General features: G+C 44.7%; 1 protein-coding gene across 13 annotated transcripts in view; it reads right to left on the bottom strand.

Annotated features, from left to right (window-relative positions):
* The window catches only part of TMEM164 (transmembrane protein 164), a 216,939-nt gene that overhangs the window by 76,139 nt on the left and 116,726 nt on the right, over positions 1-24,074 (bottom strand). For 12 of the 13 annotated variants that reach the window (XM_074323806.1, XM_074323807.1, XM_074323799.1 and 9 more), the window contains one exon: positions 21,546-21,612. The exons of the other annotated variant lie outside the window; for it this stretch is intronic. In XM_074323806.1, the coding sequence (XP_074179907.1) occupies positions 21,546-21,605 (60 nt within the window). In that variant the 5' untranslated portion in view covers positions 21,606-21,612. The remainder of the gene's footprint in view (positions 1-21,545; positions 21,613-24,074) is intronic. 13 annotated transcript variants of the gene reach the window in all.

Raw genomic sequence — 24,074 nt, 5'->3', positions numbered from 1 at the left:
CCTTTCTCATAAATACCCCTCGCCTTCACCTCCTAATCAGAACACTGTTTGGGTCTCTGCCTGAATCAGCGCTTCCTGAATAGCTATTCTCTTGGATCTCAAATAAATGTTTGTTGCCCTTCACTTTGGCCGTTTATTTTTAGGTTAACATCTACAAAGAAGTATTATTCGGCCATTAAAAGGAATGAAGTACTGACATGTGCAAAAACACGAGTGAACTTCAACATTTTATGCTAAGTGAAAAAGTCTGTTAGGAAAGGCCACATATTATATGATTCCATTTACATGAAATGTCCAGAGTAGGCAAATACACAGAGACAGAAAGTACATTAGTGGTTGCCAGGGCCTGGGGAGGGGAGAATAGGGAGACATCGCTAATGGGTACAATGCTTCTTTGGGGGATGAAAATATTCTAAAATTAAACAGTGGTGGTGGTTGCACCACTCTGAATATACTTAAAAAACACCGAACTGTACACTTTAAAAGGATAAAGTTATGGTATATAAACTATATCTCAATTAAATCCCCTTTCAAAAAATGACTGAAAGGAGGAAAAACAAGGCAAGTACTCATGTGTGTAGTACTTTTTAAAAATTTTTCAAAGTTCTGTTATCTTTTATTATCTTTTGTTATCTGTTATGTTTTCTTTCTAACCTATCTGTGAGGTTGAGAGAACAGATATTACTAATCCCAGTGCACGAATGGGGAAACTAAGGCTTGATGAGGTAAAGATAACTGTTCAAAGCTCCAGGTTCCAGAAGGGTGGGACTGCATGGAGTGCTTTCTTAAAATGGGTATGTTTTGAAACCAGCTCTGGAGATTCCAATCGTGCAACCAGGGTTAAGAACCATAGGTCCATAGACTGGAGAGTGAAATCACCAGCTAGATAAAGCTTTTATTGATGAAGAAACACTGCTTGGGGTAGTGTTTCAAGGTTGGGGAAAAAGTATTGATTACAATGGCTGGAGGCTGTTCCTTCTTATCTCATTTTAGGAAAACAGAACTAAGACAAAAAAAGGAGCAAGCTCTGGAGAGGAAAAGCCTGATGCCACACCCTCCATGGGTTCAGGGGCTTGGGCCTCCTGACAAACCTAAAGGTCCGGACATTTTATTCAAATGGGAAGATAAACCAGGAGTGGGCCTAATTCACCTGTCAGAAGGGAGGAGAGAGGGCTGGCCAGTTCCCTAATCAAACCGTCTTGGAAACATGCAAAAAACAAAGGTGCTTGCTGTTAGCCAATGTGGAAAAGAAAGCCTGCCAGGGAATTTTAATCTCCCTCAGCAAGGCTAATTCAGAAACAAAGCCCTCTTCACTTCACTATCACCCAGTAGCTCTGAAGACTAACATCAAAAAGCACAGGCTTTGCATTTCCTCACTGAGTAAATGCTGCTCCTTAAAGCCTATCAGGACGCTTTAATTTGATCTTCTAGAAGCTGCTGGCTCTGTCAGCTGGTGGCAAAACTAACCAGGGAGAGACGTGATGCTCAAGACCACTTGGGTTGCCAGTGTTCAAGGCCCCCTCTTTCTACAATCCCCTTTGCACCCCCAAATCTTAACAGTACAGTGTATATGCAAGGAAGGAGACATTTTGAATATGTTGTACTACAGATATATAATTAAATTACTTTAAAAAAATAGTACAGGTTCAAAGCAATTCTTTTGCTCTAGAGCAGGGTTGTCCAAACTGCAGCCCACGGGCCAACTGTAGCCCGCAATCCATTTTTTATTGGCCCACAGCAAATTCCAAAAATATATTTAGTTTACTTAAATAAACCAGGTGAGGCAATATGTACTTCACCTCGAGTGAGTGGCCCGGCTGTTTGTGTATTTTACTGCATATGGCCCTTGGTGAAAAACGTTGAAAAAAGTTTGGACACCCCTGACCTAGGGTATAATACATTGCCTCAAAGAGCAAAATCTCAAGAAATATCTGCATGGAACACTGATTAATATTTAAACTTGATCCTGACACATTACTTTCTCTGATCTTTATAATTAAAGATCAACCCATCATTCCAAAATTATTTTCTCTTTAACTTGTTCTCTCTTTGTACAGCTAATCATAAAACAAAAATCAGACTACAACCCTTCCATGGTATTCAGCTCCCTGGATGTGGGGGCTGTGTTGTCCCTGTTCTCCCTGTCCAGACGCTATCAGGAATAAGGGAGATAAAGTGTACTTAGTATGGTCAATGGAGTATTACTGATATGTGATGCAATATGCACCTAAATTGACAGGAGGATTTAGAAATGTTTACAGCATTTTGACCTTGCTATAATATCCAAATGCAGCAATACAAACATACTGGTCCATGGCCAATTTGGAATAAAAATAAAATTGAAAAATAAAATTGGTCCTTCATCTCAGATGGTTTGTGAAGCCTTGTATTAATGCACCCAGTACATGCGTGGAATGCAGTGGGCACTCAGCATATTAATTCCCTTCATTTCACTTACTCTTCATGTGAAACTTTAGAGCATTAAAAAACAAAGCCCCCCTGCCGCCTCCACCCTAGATAGCTTCTATGGAGAAAAACTAATTTGACTGTTTTCTATCCCAACTTCATGAACTAGTACTTCAGAGAGAGAATTCATTTCCCAATTAAAAGCAACTTCTGGATTTCTCAAAACTGACCAAAGAGGCATAAAGTAATTAAACTGGTAAATACAACTGAATACAAGATTATTGCGTAGGCTAGCATTATAATAATATGATTAAGAATTACCCACAGAACACAAAAAAGAACAGTCTATGTTTGAAGGTCTTAGTCTTTATCCATCTCTTTTTATGCTGAGGTGGTTTAAGTGTCAGGTTCTCACGGGCCATAAGCTCCTGCTTAACACATACCATTAGCTGTGCTAGGCCTTTTTACATGTGTTAGGTCAGCTACAGGCATGGTCAAAGAGGCCAGGAGCCAAGTCATACCCCTCTGCCAAGTCAGACCCCTCCTCGCATGATGGAAACTGGGGCCCCTGGTGTTTCCCAGAAAAGGCAGCAGACCGCTGGTGCGATAAACAGCTCCGGAAGCAGCAGCTCGCGCCCGATCTGCACTGGGGGGTCCTGCTCATCTGCCACCTCACTCAGCCAACCCCCACCCCAAAAATCGCATATATGCCTCCTTCGCTCTGCCCTGGGCGCGACTTCACCGGCCCCGTCTGCAGACCCGTGAACCTCACCGGGGGCGCAGAATAAAGCACTCTCCTTTCTCAACCCGCCTGACTCTTAGCTTCATTATCTCGCCGCAAGCCTTACATTTGGTGCTGAAACCTGGGAGGAACGCCGGTCCCCGCTTACTGGCGCGCTGGGGCTGCCCTCCTCTCCTCCCTTGCGGCTCAGGACCTATCGACCTTCCACGCGATTCTGGCTATGTGAGAGGTAAGTCCCACCTGGTGTCTGTCTCCAGCGATCATCCGCCGGCGTCTCTGTCCGTAAATTCGCAGCCGCGTCGGAGATTGTCCCCCGTTCTGTCCTAGACCCAGGACAGCTGTGGAGACGTCCCAGCTATTCCTCGGGTCCTCTGCCCGTCCGTAGCCTAGACCAAACTACCGGGACGCTGGTCTTTGGTCTTGACTATTGATCCCCGAGAACTGACAGGGGAAACCAAAATTCTAAACCTGACCTCAGACACCACTCGGATGTCACCTCCTCAATTTTAAAAGATTGGGCCTTGATCAGGATCTTTGCCCTCGGCGTCTGATCTTTTATTGTACTGTCGCTTGGCCCCAATATGATTTGAACAACAGGTCAAAGTGGCCTAAAACCGGGACTTTGGATTTCAGTGTTCTAACAGACCTCGATAATTGCTGCCGAGGAACAGGGATGTGGTCTGAAGTCCCCTCCGTTCATGCTTTCTGGTACTTGCGCTCCCGTCCCTCCCTCTATTCCACCTGTTCCACAATCCAAATCCTCATAGCCCGCGAAAAACCAAAACACACTGTCTCTATCACTCCTCCTCTTCCCTCTCCTCTCTCTGAGCCTCCCTAAAACATGTCTTGCCCCCCTTCCCGTCCTCCGCGATACCCAGGGCCCTAACACCTCCACCCTCCACTCCTCCTGTGTTACCCTTACCTCCCTCTCCTATCCATCCCCTCCTCCTTCCCCGCTCGCTTTGCCTGTTAGTAGCCATACCCTTTCTCATGATCCTCCTCCTCCTACTTCTCAGACCCCCCTTATGTGCCCACTCCGTGAAGTTGCAGGGGCTGAAAGGGTGGTCCGAGTCCATGTCCCCTTCTCCCTCACCGACCTGTCACAAATCGAAAAGCGCTTGGGGTCCTTTTCCTCAAACCCCACTGCCTTCACCAAAGGACCGATATCTAACCCAGGCATATGATCTTCCCTGGCATGATATACCCATCATCTGCTCCTCTACCCTAACCGCAGATGAGAGAGAAAGAGTCTTTGAGGCAGCCGCCCATTATGCAGACCAGGTCCATCTCACAGATGCAACCATGCCTGTTGGGGCCCAGGCAGTCCCCCGCCAACAGCCGGGCTGGACCTGAAGGTCAAAATAGGAACCCCTGAAGGTCAAGATGGGCGTCATCGCAGGGATCAGATGGTCCAATGTCTCCTGGCTGGCCTACAGGCAGTATCCCACAATTTTGTCAATTTTGAGAAGCTTAGGGAGATTACCCAGAGTCCAGACGGGAATCCTGCAGTCTTCCTTAATCAGCAGACTGAGGCCCTTATTCAGTGTACCCATCTGGACCCTGGGTCCCCTGCAGGCGCCACAGTACTGGCCACCCATTTCATTACGCAGTCAGCCCCTGACATCCGAAAGAAATTAAAAACGGCGGAAGACGGCCCTCAGACCCCAGTCCAAGATCTAATGAATATGGCTTTTAAAGTTTTTAATGCTCGGGAGGAGCAGGCAGAATCAGCTCGAGAAGCGCACCTCCAACAGAAAGTAAATTTACAAACCCAAGCCTTGGTAGCAGCAGTGAGGCTGACGGCAGCCGTGCACAACCCCAGGGGACCGACACAGGGTGGGTGTTCGCCGGGGGGGATGAACTCCACCAGGAGCCTACTTCAAATGCAGAAAAGATGGTCACTGGGCATGGCAATGCCCCCAGCCTCGGCCCCCCACGAGGCCCTGCCCAGCATGCGGTCAGAGCGGTCACTGGAAAAGTGACTGCCTCTGGAAGAACCATGGACTCTCGGCACCTCAACGCGGAGGTACCATTCTTCCAGGGAACGACCTGCTGCTGGTCCTGCTGGAATTGGCCAAAGACTGACGGTTCTCAGACTTGACGACCCCCATCATCTTCACCGAGCCAGGGTAACGCTCCAGGTAGGGGGAGAGTCAGTCTCCTTCCTGGTTGACACAGGGGCTACCTACTCTGTCCTGCCCTCCTTTTCGGGCCCCCTTTTCCCTTCCACCATCTCGGTCATGGGTATTGATGGCAAGCCCACCTGCCCGCTAGCCACTGCACCCCTTCCTTGTCTCCTAGAAAGCAAGTCCTTAACCCACTCAGTCCTAGTTCTGCCTTCATGCCCCTAGTTCATGCCCCCTCTTAGGCCGAGACTTCCTTACCAAGGTTGGGGCCACACTGCAGTTTCCCCATGGCCCCCCGACTTCCCTACTCTTTACTCTCCTCCTCTCCCATTTGCCCACAGAAATCCTGACCCCCTCTCCCTCCATCCTTAGTCGCCCCTGCAGTCTGGGACACCTCTACTCCTATAGTAGCAAGACATCCCGTTCCTGTAAAATTTACTCTTAAAGACCCAACTTCCTTCCCCTCTCATCCTCAGTTCCCCATCTCTCTTACACTTCGCCAAGGGCTCAAGCCCCTCATTACCCAGCTACTTAGTCAAGGACTCCTAATACCCATTAACTCCCTCTGCAACACCCCAATCCTCCCAGTCAAGAAACCAGACGGGACCTATAGGCTAGTTCAAGACCTCCGACTAATCAATGAGGCCGTCATTCCTATCCACCCAGTGGTTCCAAACCCCTACACCCTCCTTTCGTGTGTCCCACCTGGTACCACCCACTTGATGGTGTTAGAGCACAAGGACGCCTTCTTCACCATCCCTCTCGATACAGACTCCTACCACCTTTTTGCATTTACCTGGGAAGACCCTGACATGCAGCCTTCCCAACAATTGGCCTGGACAGTTCTGCCTCAAGGCTTTAGAGACAGCCCTCACCTATTTGGCAAAAGACCTTCTGCAATGCCACCTAGCCCCCAGCACCCTCCTCCAATACATAGATGATCTCCTCCTTTGTAGCCTTTCACTGGACATATCCAAAAGGCACACAGCAGCCCTCCTTAATTTCCTAGGGGACAAAGGGTACCGTGTTTCCCCTGCCAAGGCACAACTGTCCAAGCCCACTGTCACCTATCTAGGAATCTGTCTTACTCCCCATTCCTGAGGTCTAACAGTAGACCGGGCACAGGCATTAAGGGACCTACAGCCTCCCACCTGTGCTGAACAGATATTGTCCTTTTCAGGACTCATTGCATTTTTTTGGCATTGGATTCCAAATTTTGCCATACTGGCAAAGACTCTTTACCAAGCCGCAAGAGAGACGCCTGTTGGCCCTCTTTCACCCCCCTCTACTGTCTATAAAGGGTATTTCCAACTCTGGGACACTCTCCTAAATTCACCCCCCCCACCCAACATCAACAAACCTTTTCATTTATATACTGATGAAAATAAGGTATCACTTCAGGGGTCCTTACCCAACCCTTAGGCCCTACCTTAACCCCAGTAGCTTACCTGGCCAAACAACTCGATCCCACGGTCCGGGGGTGGCATGGCTGCGGCAGCTGTTCTTACCAAGGAGGCCCCCAAAATTTGCCTCCAACAACCATTGCAGGTATTTTCCACCCATCGGGTACAGGACTTGCTCTCCCACCTCTCTCTCTCTCTCTCATTGCCTCCTCCCGGACACAAGAATTCCACCTCCTATTTCTGGAGAACCCTGATATTACCCTCACCCAATCTCCCTCTCTTAATCTGGCTACTCTCCTTCCCACTACCCCTACAAATACTCTTCCCTCACACTCTTGCACTGAAATAATTGAAGCCTTCACTCAGCCCCGAGAAGGACTCTCAGACCAACCACTTTCAGCACCAGACCTAATACTTTTTGTCAATGGGAGTTCTTACCTAGACCCCCAAAGCCACCGGGGAGCCTCCTATGCAGTAGTTACCCCTGAGCAGACTCTAGAAGCTTCCCAACTCCCAGAAGGGACCACCTCCCAAAAGGCTGAGCTCATCGCCCTCACCCCTGCCTTACACTTAGCACGGGGAAAAAGGGTGAACATCTACACAGACTCCAAATACTCCTTTTTATTGCACACTGCCCTGTAGCCATTTGGAGAGAGAGAGGCTTTCTTTCTACTAAGGGCTCCCCTGTCATCAATGCTATCCTCATCACTCGCTTACTCAAAGCTCTACAGCTCCCATCCCAGGTAGCCATCATACATTGCAGAGGTCACCAAACTGATTCCTCCCTTATCATGCAAGGGAACATCAAGGCTGACACAGTAGCCAGAAGCCTAACCCGAGATACTAATTCCCCAGCCCCAGTCTTCTTCTTGTCTACTCCCTCCCTCAAACCCCAATACACTGAAGCTGGAAAGAACAAGTTATTACAGCTTGGTAGTACCCCAGGCCCTGATGGATGGATTTTCCTAAATAACAACATCGTTCGGCCTCAAAGTCAAGTCAGAACGATAGTACAACATGTCCATCAGTCACTCCATATCGGAGCGCTCCCTCTTTACAGGTTTCTCAACCTGCTCTTTACCTCAACAGCTTTGTGAGAAACGGTCAACGCCATCTGCTCTTCCTGCCCTACCTGTATTGCCATCTCGCCCCAAGGGGGACTATGTCCCACCTTCCCTACCCATCAGATGAGAGGCCATCTCCCTGGTAAAGACTGGCAAATAGACTTTACTCATATGCCTCCCCACAAAAAGACCAGATATCTGCTTACCTTGGTCGACACACTGACAGGGTGGTTGAAGCTTTCCCAACCCATTATGAGACTGCAGCGGTAGTAGCTGAGGTCCTTCTGATGCACATTCTTCCCTGGTTCGGACTCCCCAACTAGCTACAATCAGACAATGGTCCTGCCTTTATCTCTAATATTGTCCAACAAGTTAGCTCTTCCCTAGGCATTGCCTGGAAACTCCATATTCCCTACCGTCCCAAATCTTGCGGTAAAGTTGGGAGAGCTAACAGCTCCTCAAAGATCACTTAACTAAATTGTCCTTAGAAATCTGAAAATCATGGCCTGAGTTCCTGCCCATTGCCCTCGCCAGGATTCGAGACACCCCCAGAAGCCCTACCTTCCTAAGTCCCTTTGAACTACTGCTATATGGGAGACCCTTTCTGCTTAATCACCATCTTCCTGCAGATCCTCCACCGTTGGCCAACTACCTCCCTTACCTGTCGCTGCTCAGGCAACTTCTCCGCGAACACACTGGCAGGTATTTACCCAAGCCAAGAACAACACAACACGGAGCCCAAGGACCGACTCTACAACCAGGCGACTCGGTCCTCCTCAAGAATCTACACCCCAAGACCTTAGAGCCTCAGTGGACAGGGCCCATACAGTCATCCTTACAACTCCCACTGCAGCCAAGTTGCTCGGCGATCCCTCGTGGCACCACTTATCCAGACTAAAGAGGACCCCGGAGCAGTACGACCTCTACAGCTGTAAGATGCTGGGCCCCACTAACGTTCGCCTTAGCTGCCCTAACCCTAATCCTACCCTTCTCCCAAGAGCCCCGTTCCCCATTAACCCATATGTGTGGCGGTTTTATATAACAGAATCATACCATAGCAATAATAAGGCCTCCACCCACATTCTGGGAACCAGGGATTGCAAGCCTGAAGAATGCCAGCAACAGGTATCCATTATCATTCCACCCGACACCTTCAAATCTATCACTCGTTGTTCTTCTGATCCAGCTGTTTGCTTTCCCCATAACCAAATCCACGACTAATGCCACCAGTGGGAGGGCACATATGGTGGATGCCCCTACACTTCTTGTTACATAAATACCGTCAACCAGAAATCGGGGTTCTTTTTTGGTAACAGCAAAGGCCAATATACATTCAGGATTAAAGACCCCTGGCATCAAAAGTGGGCATCAGGAGTTAAAGGAAAGCTCTACCCATGGGCTCTCTCTTCAAAGCCCGTAGCAACACTCTATATTTACCGGGCATACATCCGAGCTATCCCTCCACAACTTCAACAATTAAGAGACATGTCCCAAACCATCCTCCAGCAGGAACAGGCTATAAAAACCCAACTACAGCCTGCAGGACAGATCAAGAGCTCAGATCCGCCCACCCGTTCACCTGGCTAAAAATAATACAAGAAGCTGCCTCCCTCCTTAACATCTCTGGATTTCCTAACATAACTGATTGTTTTCTCTGTGCGTCTCTGCAACGCCCCCTTTTAGCAGCTGTACCTTTAATACAGTTCGCTCCTAGTGACAACTCAGAACAGTGTTTCCACCATCGCCAAGATACCATTATATCTTCCTCCACCTAACCTCACCTTACCCATATGCTACGGTGGTTCTAACCAGTCATTATGCAATACAACCCAACCACTCTCGACCACTCTTCAGGCTCCCTCTGGCACATTCTTCTGGTACAACAAGACACTCACCAACTGTATAAACACCTCTTCCCCTGCCCCCTGCATTCCTACAACCGTAGCCCCCCAACTAATGCTCCACAGCCAGGCTGAATTCACAGAACTGCAGCCTCCCTATGAGAAAATTTCCACTCCTATTCAAAAGAGGGCTACTTTCCTACCCCTTATCCTAGGGGGTCTCCCTAGCCTCCTCCTTTGTAGCTGCCAGTTTAGGAGCTGGTGCTCTCGGGCACAACATCCACTCTGCCCAGGACTTGGAGACATGCCTGCAGGTTGCCATAGAGGCCTCCTCAACTTCCATCACATTGCTCCAGCCCAAGTTGCCTTGCAGAACCGATGGGCTCTGGACCTGCTAGCTGCTGAGAAAGGAGGAACCCGCCTCTTCCTCCAGGAAAAATGCTGTTACTACATCAAAGAGCCCGGATTTGTCAATGAAAACGTGCAGACCCTGAATAAGTTACAAGAGGAGCTCCGGCACCGGAGAGGATCTACCAACCCTCTCTCAGATTGGTGGCCATCACTGCTGACTACATGGGTAATGCCACTAATAGGCCCACTCGTCCTAATCAGTCTCCTGTTTCTAATGGCCCCCTGTTTTTTTAAAATGTCTACAGAACCGCCTCCATGAGATGTCCAGAGTTACAGTGAAACCAGCTTCTTCTCCACCCATACTCCCGGCTGCCCACGAGCCCTCCCATCGCTGACCAGGCCTAGTACCCCTCTCTGCCCGTTGTCAGCAGGAAGCAGTAAGATTGACCTCACCGCCCCTTTATAACCAAAAAGGCTGGAATGTTAGGTCAGCTGCGGGCATGGTCAAGGTGGCCAGGAGCCAAAAATACCCCTCTGCCAAGTCAGACCCCTCCTCGCATGATGGAAACTGGGGCCCCTGGTGTTTCCCAGAAAAGGCAGCAGACCGCTGGTGCGATAAACAACTCCGGATACAGCCGCTCGCGCCCGATCTGCACTGGGGGGTCCTGCTCATCTGCCACCTCACTCAGCCAACCCCCACCCCCAAAATCGCATATATGCCTCCCTCGCTCTGCCCTGGACGCGACTTCATCGGCCCCGTCTGCAGACCAGTGAACCTCGCCCGGGGGCACAGAATAAAGCACTCACCTTTCTCAACCCGCCTGACTCTTAGCTTCATTATCTCGCCTCAAGCCTTACAACATGCACCATCCTATCTGATGAAAGAGTGAAGAAACAAAATGGAATCCCCAAGCAAACACAATTACTTAAATCAGAATGTGCTGAAACATGAGGAATATATTTTATATTACTTTAGCCTGAGGACTTACACTTTTGAATTTTTCAGTTGTGCATCAATACCTGGAGATATACATCCTATAGCTAACCCTCTGAAGAACTTAGGAAATAATGTTCACAAGTCCAGACTACCTGACATCCATTATCCAGACCATCAGACATCTGGAAGATTACCATCTCAGACCAATCCAGAGACTGAGAATGTAGGACTTATCTTCCCAAGAATGTACATTTTACTATAAGAACTCTAAGCTTTCCTCTTTTCTTTGGAACACTCTGGGTGTTACCTGGTAGTGTCCCACAATTTGCAAATCTTAAGACCCTTGAATAAAACCTTGTCATTTAATTCTAAAAAAAAAAAAAAAAAAGCACAGGCTTTTTTCATACTTTTCTGTATTTCACAAATGTTCAACAGTAAATATGTCTTTTGTTTTAATCAGGAGAATATTATTTTAAATGGTTCAAGAGAGAATTTTCCTGGGAAAAATATAATCTATCATCTCTCTATCTTCACACCCAAGATCTCAGGTATGTGAGAGAGATCCTGGGAATTTCTCTGAGCAATACAGAGGTTCAGGCTGGTTGATTAATTCACTTATTCTATCTGTGGATACCTACCAAGTGGTAGGTGAGAGGCCCTGCAGGGCACAGACATCACAAAAGACACTATCCTTGCCCACAGACAATAGTTATAATGCAGTGCTGGGAACCTAGGGACAGTTCTGACAGTGAAGTTTGCGAAATTGTTGCAACGATGTTGCTAACCTTTTTTGATATCAGTGGGATTATTCATTATGAACTTGTACCAACTGGACAAACAGTTAACCAAGTTTACTATTTGGAAGTGCTGAAAAGGCTGTGTGAAAAAGTTAGACGCCCTGAACTTTTCGCCCACAATTAATGGTTCTTGCATCATGACAATGCACCAGCTCCCATGGCACTGTTTGTGAGGGAGTTTATAGCCAGTAAACAAACACCCTCCCTACTCACCTCATCTGGCCCCCAATGACTTCTTTCTTTACCCAAAGATAAAGGAAATATTAAAAGGAAGACATTTTGATGACATTCAGGACATCAAGGGTAATACGACGACTGCTCTGATGGCAATTCCAGAAAAAGAGTTCCAAAATTGCTTTGAAGGGTGGACTAGGCACTGGCATCAGTGCATAGCTTCCCAAGGGGAGTACTTCAAAGGTGACTGTAGTGATATTCAGCAATGAGGTATATAGCACTTTTTCTAGGATGAGTTCACAAACTTGATTGTCCAATTTCGTATAGTACAATTAAACTATGGAGTGCTAAGTAGCTGTTAGAAAAGAATGAGTTATGTCCATACCTGAAAAGATCACTGATTACCTCCTGTTATATTAAAGGAAAATATAGTGGAGTACTGTTTACAGTGTAATGCCAATTGTGTAGGAAACCTAAACCCAAATAAACCGACAACCCTAGAAGTATGAAACTCCCATTTGTGAGCAAAATAAAAATGTGGAAAGATACAGAAACCTTTAAAATAACTTACCCTGGGGGGATAGGATTGAAAGTTGATGGGGTATGATTAGCTTTCTCTTTATACTCCTCTGATTGAATGGTTTTCCAATGAGCATGCATTATTTTTGTAAAAAAAGAAAAATCCTAAAAGTGTAATCAGTCCCCCTGAATATCTAATGGATACTATATATATATTTTTATCACAAAGAATTGATTTGGCTTAATACTTGAAAATAAATCTAAATAATTAAGAAAAAGGAAGAAGGAAAACCGTGAGTTTTCATATCAGGAAGACCGAAGTTCTCAGACCAGTTCTGCTGATTCTTGTGTGGCCCTGCGCAAGTTATTTGAATTTTCTAAGTCTCATTCTGTGAAATGGAGACGCTAAACCTCCTTACAGGGTTTTGTGAGGATCAAAGGCTAAGAATTAATATCTAACACGGACTGAGGGCTTCCTATTTGCCAGGTGCTGTGCTATGTGCCTTGCACATATTAACTAATTTACTCCTCAGAACCACCTTAGGAGGCAGGCACTAGTCCACCTGAATTTTACAGATGAGAGAACTGAAGCCAACAGAAGTTAACTTGTCTAGGCTCCCTGCTCCGTCTCTCCGTGTTTCTCCCCATGTCACTCTCTCTCCCTCTCTCCCCCTCTCCCTCTCTCCCCCTCTCCCCCATTCTCTCTCTCTCTCTCTCTCTCTCTCTCTCTCTCTCTCTCTCTCTCTCTCTCTCACACACACACACACACACACGTAGCACAGCCAGGATAGAAACCTGGAGAATCTGATCCTCGAATCCATAATCCTAACTACACTGGGGTGAAATATTTGTAAAAGAGCCTTTCTGGTTCCAAAGTCCCATCTACCTTTGAGGAATTCTTATCAGTAGAGATGGAAAAAATAAGAAATACACATAAAATCTAAACACTATAAGGGCTAAAAGACGTGACTGAGACAGCGTCTCAGGATGTACAAAAGTGGCAAAGTCGTATACAACTGGAATTCATGATTCTCCATCCTGCTCTTCAGAATTTCAGTGATGAGTTGACTGTTTCCTACCTCCATCCCTCTGGACATGGCATTCCCTTAATTCAAAGTGTCTCCTTCCTCTGCAACTTCATGTACATTCTAATTATCTTTCAAGGCTCATTTCTCCATGGACCACTTACTGATCACTGTAGGAAGTAGTGTGTTAGAGTGCTAAGTGCACAGGTTTAGCTTTAGCACCTACAAACCATGGAACTCTGAACAAGTCATTTAACCTCTCCTCATAGGGAAAATAGGGTCCTTGTGAGAAATAAATAATAACATATGTAAATTACCTAGCACATAGTGGGTGCTCTATAAATGCTATTAATCCTCTTCCCATTTTTCAGAACTCTGGAACAACTGCAATTTAGCAATTAAACCTGCACTGCCTTATGATTTTCCTTTTTCACGATTTTGACTCTAATATTGCCATAACTTTTCAGGCATTTATGCCTTATATTTCTATCTGCAAGTTCCTTGAAGGCCAGGAATATGCCCTGGCTGCTTCTGCATTCCCTGTAGCATATACCACAATACTTGACACAGAAAAGTACTCAACAAAAATCTATGTGTTTACTGGAGGATGTAAGACTCTCAAAGATCAATCTTAAAATAAAGGTAGTAACAAGACATATTCTAAGGTAGTCTCTATAATTCAGTTTGGACCAGGAACCCCAGACTCTTCTCAACCCTCCACATCCTCACACTTTGCAGTCGTCTGATCAAAAACACACTGGCCTTTGTAGGCTGAAGCACAATTTTGCCCAAATCAATTCATCAGAAAGCTAAAGACTGGGGGGTTTTGTTGTTTTTGTTTTTTGCTAAGGACTGTTTTGAAGCCAATGTTTTAAGTACTCTCAGGAAAGCAAAAGGACATTCTGTCCTTAGTTCAGGTTCAAAATCCAAGCTATAACTTTTTAAAATAGCTCAATTTGCCAGTCACAGAAATAACTTTTCTAGGTCAATTAGCACATTTCAATGTGCCAATTAGTAAAGAGTGAGATTCTCAAGCCTATTTGCATTGGTGACAGCAGTTTCCTAAGCAGTACACATGGGTACAAGGTATGCCACCGGCTAAGTTGTATCTCAAGAACACTGAGGTGATTGTGGGTGGTGGGCAGCTGCCCCAGTAATGAAGAAAACCATTACTAACGTCTTCTATTCAATCTGAGAGTTCAAAACATTCAAAAGAACCACCTAACAGAGAAGAAGTACTGGGCAAAAGGGAAGGGGTGGTAAAGGAGGGAAAAAAGAACTAACATAAAGGATCAATATAGAAACACAATAATGGGAAATTTTGATAATGAGATACTCAAGGCTTTGAGCCTTTTAGCAGAGCTTGATGAAAAAAAAATCATTATCATTCTTATTATTATTCTCGTAAAAGACAGACAGCTGCAAATAGGCCACGCTAGAGTCTTTGGTCTGGGAGGAGGGCTGATACAGTGTCTTAGTTTCTTTGCTGTTTCCAGTGCTCCTTGCTCAGAACACTCCATTCGGAAGGAACTCTGATGGGCCTTAGAAGGCAAAAGGCACGGGGCTGGGGATGCAACTTGGGCACAGTGCCTCATTCTGAGGGCCACTTGGCAAGGTAAGAGAAGTAATTGAAAAGCTAATATGTAACCAGGTTCCAGGGCACCCTACTCAGCTCCCACCTCTTGGCTTTCACTTTCTAGAAGGTGGTTTAGCCTGGAATAGGTGACATTCTTTGCAAAGTCACAGGCATAGATAAGGAAGCCAGCATCACCATCAGGCCACAAAGCCACTGGCTATAACAAGGAGCTTACAAAGGAGGCAGCACATATATTCTCCAAGCCCTGAACTACTGACAGCTTGGGCATTAGGATCTAGATATGAGATCCACAGATGGCCTTGTGGGGACAGGAGTGGGAGATGGCAGTCTATGTGTCCCTAGTGAAACTGTACGCAAAGTTATGTTTGTGTATTTATCTAGGAAGGGTCGCTACAGTCCTCTTCAGCTTCTCAAAGAAGCCCATGGCCTAACTCTTTTAAAAGAAAGGGAGGGAAGATGAGAAGTGTCCCCAGCACCTTGACTCACTAGCATTCAACTTCACCCTGAATATCAGTCAGACAACACAAAAAGAACTCTGAAGTCTGAGTCAGAAGACCTGGGTTCTAGAAGTACCCACTTTGGCTTCTTAGGCAAGTCATTTTATCCTCCTAAATTCCCCCTCTACAAGATAAGATTTGACCAGACAAGCTTTCAGCTTTCTGCTAATCTAATCATCAACAGTCCCATGATGTATTTCCCCTCATTCCCTCTAAGAAGCAAAAGAAAAATCGCCCTTAAGATACTTCATCTGAAGCCAGAAAGAGACCTCCAGAATTGTTGAGGCAACGAGCACTTACTTGTAATATAGGCCATTGGGATACACAATCCTTCTTCTAAGGTTTCAGCTTCTAAGATGGAGAACCAAGAGGAAACGGGACCTGGGTATTCTCTAGCTGGTCTGCAAATCCTGGTGCCAATGAGTCCGAGGACAGAGTGCAGCATATGGAAACTCACTGATGACCCCCAATCCTGTAGCTGACTGTGGCAACTTCCTCCAACTCCCCCTCTGTCGTTATATATGTGAGTGTATGTTTGTCTGTGTTACTGGCACACACACTAATTAGTTCATTTTATTTTCCTTGCTTCCTCATTACTGCTAATGAGCAAAAAAAAAAAAGAAAAAAAAAGATTAAAACTATAAAGGGCCAAGAAGGAAGGGCAAAAGGAAAGTCAAAAGCTGGCTTCCTGCCTAATTGGGTCATCAGGCTTAAGAAAGAGTTGCCTAACTTCCTGTGTCTTATTTTAAGTCAACCTGAGCTCAACTAAGGGGTTGCAAAATAAAAGTATTTAAGGCCAGAAGTATCCCAGGAGGGGTCCTACTGTTTAAAACAACAAGGCCAAAGCCAACTGACAAGATACATGCCCACCACCGTGAGCTTTTCTCAGCTTCATTTTAGAAAAAGAGCACCGGGATTATTTACCAGAGTGATTGAGGCAAAGAGCACTTATTTGTAATATGGGCCATTGTTAGTTAAGAGAAAGCTCATCAAAGAAATTTCAATGTTAAGGAAGTTACTTGAACATCTTGATAAGCTGGTTGGCTATAGCTTGACATTTATTTGAAAAGTATTAGGTGCTATAACAAATACAATAGCAAATCTGCCATAAGAAAGGGGAAGAAAGGGAGAGGGGAAAAGGTAGGCAGTGAGGGACCTCTGAATAGTGTGGTAAAGCTGTTAAGGGCTGACTTGTGTCCCCCTCCTCAATTCATATGTTGAAGCCCTAATTCGAGGTACCTCAGAATGTGACTATATTTGGAGAGAGGGCCTTTAAAGAGGTGATTAATTTCAAACGTGGCCATCAGGGTAGGCCTTAATCCTATCTGATGTGTACCCTTATAATAAGAGGAAATTTCAATACACAGAGAGATACCAGGGATGTGTGTACACAGAGAAAAAACCATGTGAAGAGGCAGCAAGAGGGTATCCATCTGCAAGCCAAGGAGAGAGGTTTCAGAAGAAACCAACCCTGCTGGCACCTTGATCTTGGGGATAATAATAGTACCTTGCCTCATACGTATATTGTGAGGATTAAATAAATTAGTTCATAGAAAGCACTTAGAACAGTACCAGGCACACAGTAAGCACTTAAGAAGTGTCAGCTGCTGTTCCTGCTGGTGTTGTTGTTAAAAGGGCTAAGGAAACAAGAACAGGCCTAGTGAAGATATATATACCTTTGGTGTAACACAATATTGGTTGAATGGAAACTTCAACACTTGCTTTCTGACTTCAGGTATGTGAAATGGGCCTTTTAGGACCTTTACTTTCAAGTTTGCACAATGGGAATCATAATACAGGTTTATGCTCAGTGGTTCTGCAAGAAGACTGTTCAGCTTTCCTCGGGGGAAAGGTCTCACTAGGAAAAAAGATGACGGTGACTTGTTTAGAAGAACCATATCCACCTCAACTGATGGCAGAGACTGTTTGGTCAAAGTTATAGGCTAGAAGCATTCAAATTCAGGATCACCAACCCTATGAGCCCAGGGGGAAATTTTCTGGTATGCTACTCCTTCCGCGAATCTCACGGAATTGCTAAAAAAAATGGAGAAAGAGAGCAGATTTCTCTCTCCCTGACCTGTCAATTTCCTGAGAAAACTTATAGGTGGCCAAAGAGATGGAATAAGACAGCACTTGATCCACATCACTGCCTTAGCAGGTTACACAGGCAGAGAGTAACTTTGGTTCCAGCACTGCTCCACATCCCTGAGTCAGTAAGAAATATGCTTTCAATTTATTTGAATGATTTACACCATTCTTGGGTATCATCTTCTATAGCTCTAGACCAGGGCAGGAGTTTAGATTCTACAGTTCCCCATATAAAGTCAAGCAAGTCATATAGTATGGGAAAATGTAGAAGGGAGGGCAAAGGTACCTGCGTCAGCAGCCCGTGCCTGCTGATGCCAGCTAACTGGGGAACATGGAACTTAACGTGCCAGGTCTATTATGACTGACACAATACAGTAAGTCTTCACTTAACATCATTGATAGGTTCTGCAACTAGAAGCAAAACGATGTATAAGGAAACCAATGTTACCACAGGCTAATTGATACAAACAAGGGTTAAGTTCCTACAGCATCTCATTGTAACTAAACGATGTTATTCGAGGACCTGTTGTACTGCCAACCCTCCTTCACCTTGGTGTTCCCTCTTCAGGAGGTTGAACGGTTATCTATAAGGCACTTTGTGCTTTTTGGAAGAAAGGAGGTAGGCCATATGAGACACTTGGGACCCTGTTAAAATTCCAATTCTGATGCGGTAGGTCTGAGGAGTGACCTGAAATCCTGTATTTCTAACAAGCAGCACGCACCTGATGCTGATCCTTGGACCACACTTTGAGTTACACAATTGGAGTAACTTTGAATTTTGAGAGATTAGGACACTGATTATCCAAGAGTGGTCTGAGGACCCATGTAGTCGGCATGCCTTGGCATCACCCCAGATCCTCTCAATCAGACCTTCTGGGGATGGAGTCTGGCAGGCCTCATTTTTTTAGCCAATCCCTCAGGTGATTGCTGCACACAGTAAGTTTCAGAACCATTGCACAAATCATTAGCTCTCAACTGCAGCTCCATGTTAGCAGGGCCTTTAAAAATACTATGCCATGGCTGCATGACAGGTCAAGAACTCACACCCTCCAAGGGTGGGGCCAGGGCATCAGTGTTTCTGTTTGAATTTTTGTTCATCAGCTTATTTTTTCCAAATGTTTTAATTAAAGTTCATTGGGGTGACAATTGTTAGTAAAGTTACATAGATTTCAGGTGTACAATTCTGTATTACATCATCTATAAATTCTACTGTGTGTTCACCACCCAGAGTCAGTTCTTCTTCCATCACCATATATTTGATCCCCCTTACCCTCATCTACCACTCTTCTTCCCCCTTACCCTCTGGTAACCACTAAACCAGGGGTGTCCAAACTGCGGCCCGCGGGCCAACTGCGGCCCGCAATCCATTTTTAATTGGCCCGCAGCAAATTCCAAAAATATATTTAGTTTACTTAAATAAACCAGGTGAGGCAATACGTACTTCACCTCGAGTGAGTGGCCTGGCTGTTTGTATATTTTACCGCATATGGCCCTTGGTAAAAAACGTTGAAAAAAGTTTGGACACCCCTGCACTAAACTATTGTCTGTGTCTATGAGTTTTTGTTTCTCATTTGTCTGTCTTGTTTTGTTTTTGTTTTTTTTGTTTTTTATTAAATTTATTGGGGTGACAATTGTTAGTAAAATTACATAGATTTCAGGTGTACAATTCTGTATTACATCATCTATAAATCCCATTGTGTGTTCATCACCCAGAGTCAGTTCTCCTTCCATCACCATATATTCGATCCCCCTTACCCTCATCTCCCACCCCCCACCCCCCGCCCCCCTTACCCTCTTACCCTCTGGCAACCACTAAACTATTATCTGTGTCTATGAGTTTCTGTTTCTCATTTGTTTGTCTTGTTCTTTTTTTGTTTTTGGTTTATACACCACGTATCAGTGAAATCATATGGTTCTCATCAGCTTATTTTTTAAAGTACCCCTAAGTGAGCCTGGAACATACTGATTTTTCAAAATCACTGCTTTAGAGGAATGCTTTTAAAAATGTTTCTATTGATGCATAATATGCACCTAAAAAAGTATGACAATCACAAGGATATATGAGTATTTGTGGGGAGGGAGTAATTAAATTCTCAGAGAGAGTGAAGTAGAGCTATGGGTCTAGGACCTGGAGGCTTGGGCTCCTCTCCTAACTCTGTCACTTACCAAGTTTCCCCGAAAATAAGACCTAGCCAGACCATCAGCTCTAATGCGTCTTTTGGAGCAAAAATTAATATAAGACCCGTATTATATTTTATTATATCATATAAAACCCAGTCTTATAGTAAAATAAGACCCAGTATTACATTGTTATGTTATGTTATGTTATGTTATGTTATGCTATGTTATGTTATGTTATGTTATATTATGACCCAGTCTTATATTAAAATGAGACCAGGTCTTATATTAATTTTTGCTCCAAAAGACGCTTTACAGCTGATGGTCTGGCTGGGTCTTATTTTCTGGGAAACACGGTAGAATGTGTGTGACTCCCTGTACATCAGTTTCTTCCTCTGTAACAAGAGGCTGTAATACCTGCCCCATCTACCTCACACAACTGTTATGTGAAAAGACCTTGTAAACTATAAAACGTTATCAGAAGAGGAAGAATTATCATTTTGAGATTGAAACTGTGATCTTAATTCATAAGGCGAATTTAAATCATGAAAATAGAAAGTGGAAGGTAGGATTTTCCCGGTGATTTCTTTCCCGGAGCTTTCAAATATGTCCTGTTAATGCTTCTGCAGTCCTACAGGTGGGAATTTGAGGACAGAGCCCTACCACCCAGCCCTGTAGCTCCTGTTTCTCTCTATGTTGGTTTATTAGTCAGCCTCCTACCATAGTGGAATTCTCCGTGCTAGCCACAAGGGGTATGTGTGGCCCAGACTGCCCTGTGGGTTTGGATGAATGGGGAAGGAATCTAATTCTTACCCAAGGGGGTCCCTGGCACAGCAGATTGGCTTTGAGGCTCCCGAGCAGATTATCCTTGTCCAATGTGCCTGAGTCCACATGGAGCCCTTTAGGGACCCCTGGAAGCCTCTGTGCAATGGGTTGGGCCCCTAACCCCCTTCTCGCCACCAAACATCTTCAAGAGTTTCTGCAGGTTTCTTGGTCTGTCCTGGCTCTGGCCTAAACTGTTACTGCAGCCTCAGAATTCCAAAATATTCCCAACCCCATCACACTCCACTGCATCTAAACAGGGCTGCATCTCACCTCAACATTAAACACACTTGACTCTTGAACAACATGGGGGTTAGTGATGCAAACCTCCTGTGCAAAACCATGTGTTTTCACTGATATGTGGTATATAAACCAAAAACAACAAAAGAACAAGACAAACAAATGAGAAACAGAAACTCATAGACACAGACAATAGTTTAGTGGTTACCAGAGGGTAAGGGGGGTGGGGGGTGGGAGATGAGGGTAAAGGGGATCAAATATATGGTGATGGAAGAACTGACTCTGGGTGATGAACACACAATGGGATTTATAGATGATGTAATACAGAATTGTACACCTGAAATCTATGTAATTTTACTAACAATTGTCACCCCAATAAATTATTTAAAAAAAAATCCACGTGTAATTCTTGACTCACCCAAAACTTAAACTACTAATAGCCAACTGTTGACTGGAAGCCTTACCAATAGCATAAACCACCGATTAATAGATAATGTTATATGTTATACGTATTATATACTGTATTCTTACAGTAAAGTAAGCTAGAGAAAAGAAAATATTTTTAAGAAAATCATAAAGAAGAGAAAATACATTTACAGTATTGTATGTATTTATTGAAAAAAAACCTGCATATAACTGGACCTGCACAGTTCAAGCCCCTGTTGTTCAAGAGTAAAGTGTATATAGCTATTTTAACACTCATATGGGCACACGAGCTAAGCACGAAGATGAGCACTGCATAATGTAATGAGCAAAATTCTGTACGTTGCTGGTACGTTCCCAGAAGAGGCTACTTACCAGCCGGGTATTTACCACAGGGAATAGCAAGGCCAGAAGAGCACCATTCAACATGTGCATCTGTAGCCTGAAGAGGAAAAAGGATCAAGTTTAGGTGACACTCAGACTCTGATGGAAAGGCACACAAAAATATGTCTGGTTATGTCATGCCATACGGGAGAGCATGGAAACAAGTGGCTATCTGTGTAAAACAGGCCTGGAGTTGGCATACATGCATTATAAATGAAAAGCTGCATAATTTGTATTAACTGAAATGTTCCAAAGAGCACCACCACTGCCTCAAAATTCCCCAAACACTGCCGGAACACACTTTGGTTACAACACTTTATTATATAATGAGCTCCGAGCTCCGTAAACATCCAGTCAGTCCCAATCAACGGCTTCAACGGCTGCAGCTTAGGCAGCATTAGAAAAGGGGGACTGCAGTGGCTAAGTGTTATTATTACAGTAGAAACCAATTCCTTACAACATGGCTGCTTATTTACGAGGTCATATCCAATCCTTTTCCCCAAAGGGCGATGTGGGCAGAGAAAAGCTAGTACAACCCAGAGAGCCAAAGGCAGTGCTTTGCAAATCCTTCCCCATTTTCTTATAATTGCCTCAGGGCAGCTGTGGAGGTGGAAAGGGCAGAAGTGGCAGGCATCCAGGCTTCCTTTGATCTATTTTGCATATTGGGCTGTGACTTAACAGCACAAATAAATAAATAAATAAATAAATAAATAAATAAATAAAATAGGAGGAGAAGGAAAAGGAGGAAAAGAAAACCACTACAACATTAGCATTGCATAATGATACTGTTTCCCAATACCAGACTTGTTAAAACGCACACTAGAAACCCTTTATAAGTCAAGAACCAAGTCAGAAACAAACTCCACTTGTGAGGGCTCTGAGGATGGATTTAAGCAGTTTTCTTGATCATTAAAGGCTAATGGTCCTTTACTGCTAAGAGAGAAGCAAACAAAGGCAGTCTCTTCCTCCTGAAGAAAAGCTGATTTGATGGGTCATGTACAACTACCACTGAGTCAACGTGCCTCCTACACCTCAAGTCTCAGTCTCTCCCTCTCCATCTCCCTCTTACACACACACTCACACAGCAGCCCTGACACCAGGATTTCTCCTATGCCCCAAATAGGAAAGCAGTCCACACCTTGAAGACCCCTAGGACTTTAGCTCTTCTCTTAGAGCTCACAGATGTGTGCATAAGACTGAGATAAGGTACCAGACCCTAGGGGTCAGCACAAAAGCCCCAAGGCTGCTTTTCAATTCTCCAAGTGTGTTTCTTACTGCTGCTCTTGTTACCAATGCCATGATGACATGATAATGTATACTTAACATATTCAAGGCAAGTATCTAACTAACTGCTTTACATAAACTCCCGTTTAATTTTTACAGCAATCTTATGGGATAGATACAATTATGTTTCCCATTTTGTTGATGACGAAACCAGGTCAAAGAAGCAAAGTGACCTGATCAACACCACACATAAGACAGTAGATCCAAGATTCAAACCCAGGTTTATCTGACTCCAGACCGCAAACTCATATATCCCTCTCGCTGCCTTATATCAGAGCCTCCCTCCCAACCTCCCTTGCAAATATGACCTCAGGTAGAGAGTCAGGGATGCCCCTTTTGACTTCCTTTTAGTTTCAGGGGTCTCTCTACCTCCCCCTTCATCCCCTGCCCTAGGCTTAATATGCTTTCAGGGCATGACCAAGGTGAGAATGCTCTTAGGTCACAGCAGGCCATCACAGCCCTATGGTTTAACAAGGATTGCTCTGATCCAGAAAAGGAAGGAGGCACACCAATGCAATGTCACTCCTACCTCCCCAGACTGGCCAAGTCACCATGCTTTTACAACAGGATCACTCAAGGGGACACTCCATGGTCTGGGAAACTGACTGCTGAAAACTGTGGCTCAAGCCCCAGTGCCTAGAAAAAGGGTCACTGACAGCTGCTCCAGGCCTCAGGTGAACTACTCTGCCCCTGGGTTCTCCTATGTGGCAGCCACAGCATAAACACTCTGCAAAATGCACTCAGGATAAGGGACTGTGGTGTCAGGCTTTGCCATTTGCCTTAAAGGAATGCTGGTATTTACACAAAGCAAATTAGAAATTGGGACAAGGAAAGTTAAATCTTGAAGATAATGGAATTGATCCCAAGGGCCTGTGGAAGGCCAAAGATAAATAAGATAAAACCAACATCAAGATTCAAAATGACTGATAAATTTCCTAGATAAAGGTTGACCTTACTCTTGGTTCTCAAATTCACCTTCACAAGCTACATATACGCCAAAGGGTGAAATATCCATACTATAATAAAATGCCATGCAAAAAAAAAAATGCCATGCATATCAATAATTACAAAAATACCTAACATGTATTAAGCATTTCTATGTGCCAATCACTGGGCTAAGTATTCAAACACATTATCTCATTTAACCCTCACAGTTTTTATTATAATCATTATCATCTTCTTCAATTTTATAGCTGAGAAAACCAAAGCACTAATTGACTGACTTGTCCAAGATAG

The sequence above is a fragment of the Rhinolophus sinicus genome, chromosome X (assembly GCF_036562045.2).
Source record: "Rhinolophus sinicus isolate RSC01 chromosome X, ASM3656204v1, whole genome shotgun sequence".
Lineage (NCBI taxonomy): Eukaryota > Metazoa > Chordata > Mammalia > Chiroptera > Rhinolophidae > Rhinolophus > Rhinolophus sinicus.
Note: the sequence above shows the minus strand (reverse complement) of the source record. Positions and strands in the feature narration are given on the sequence as shown.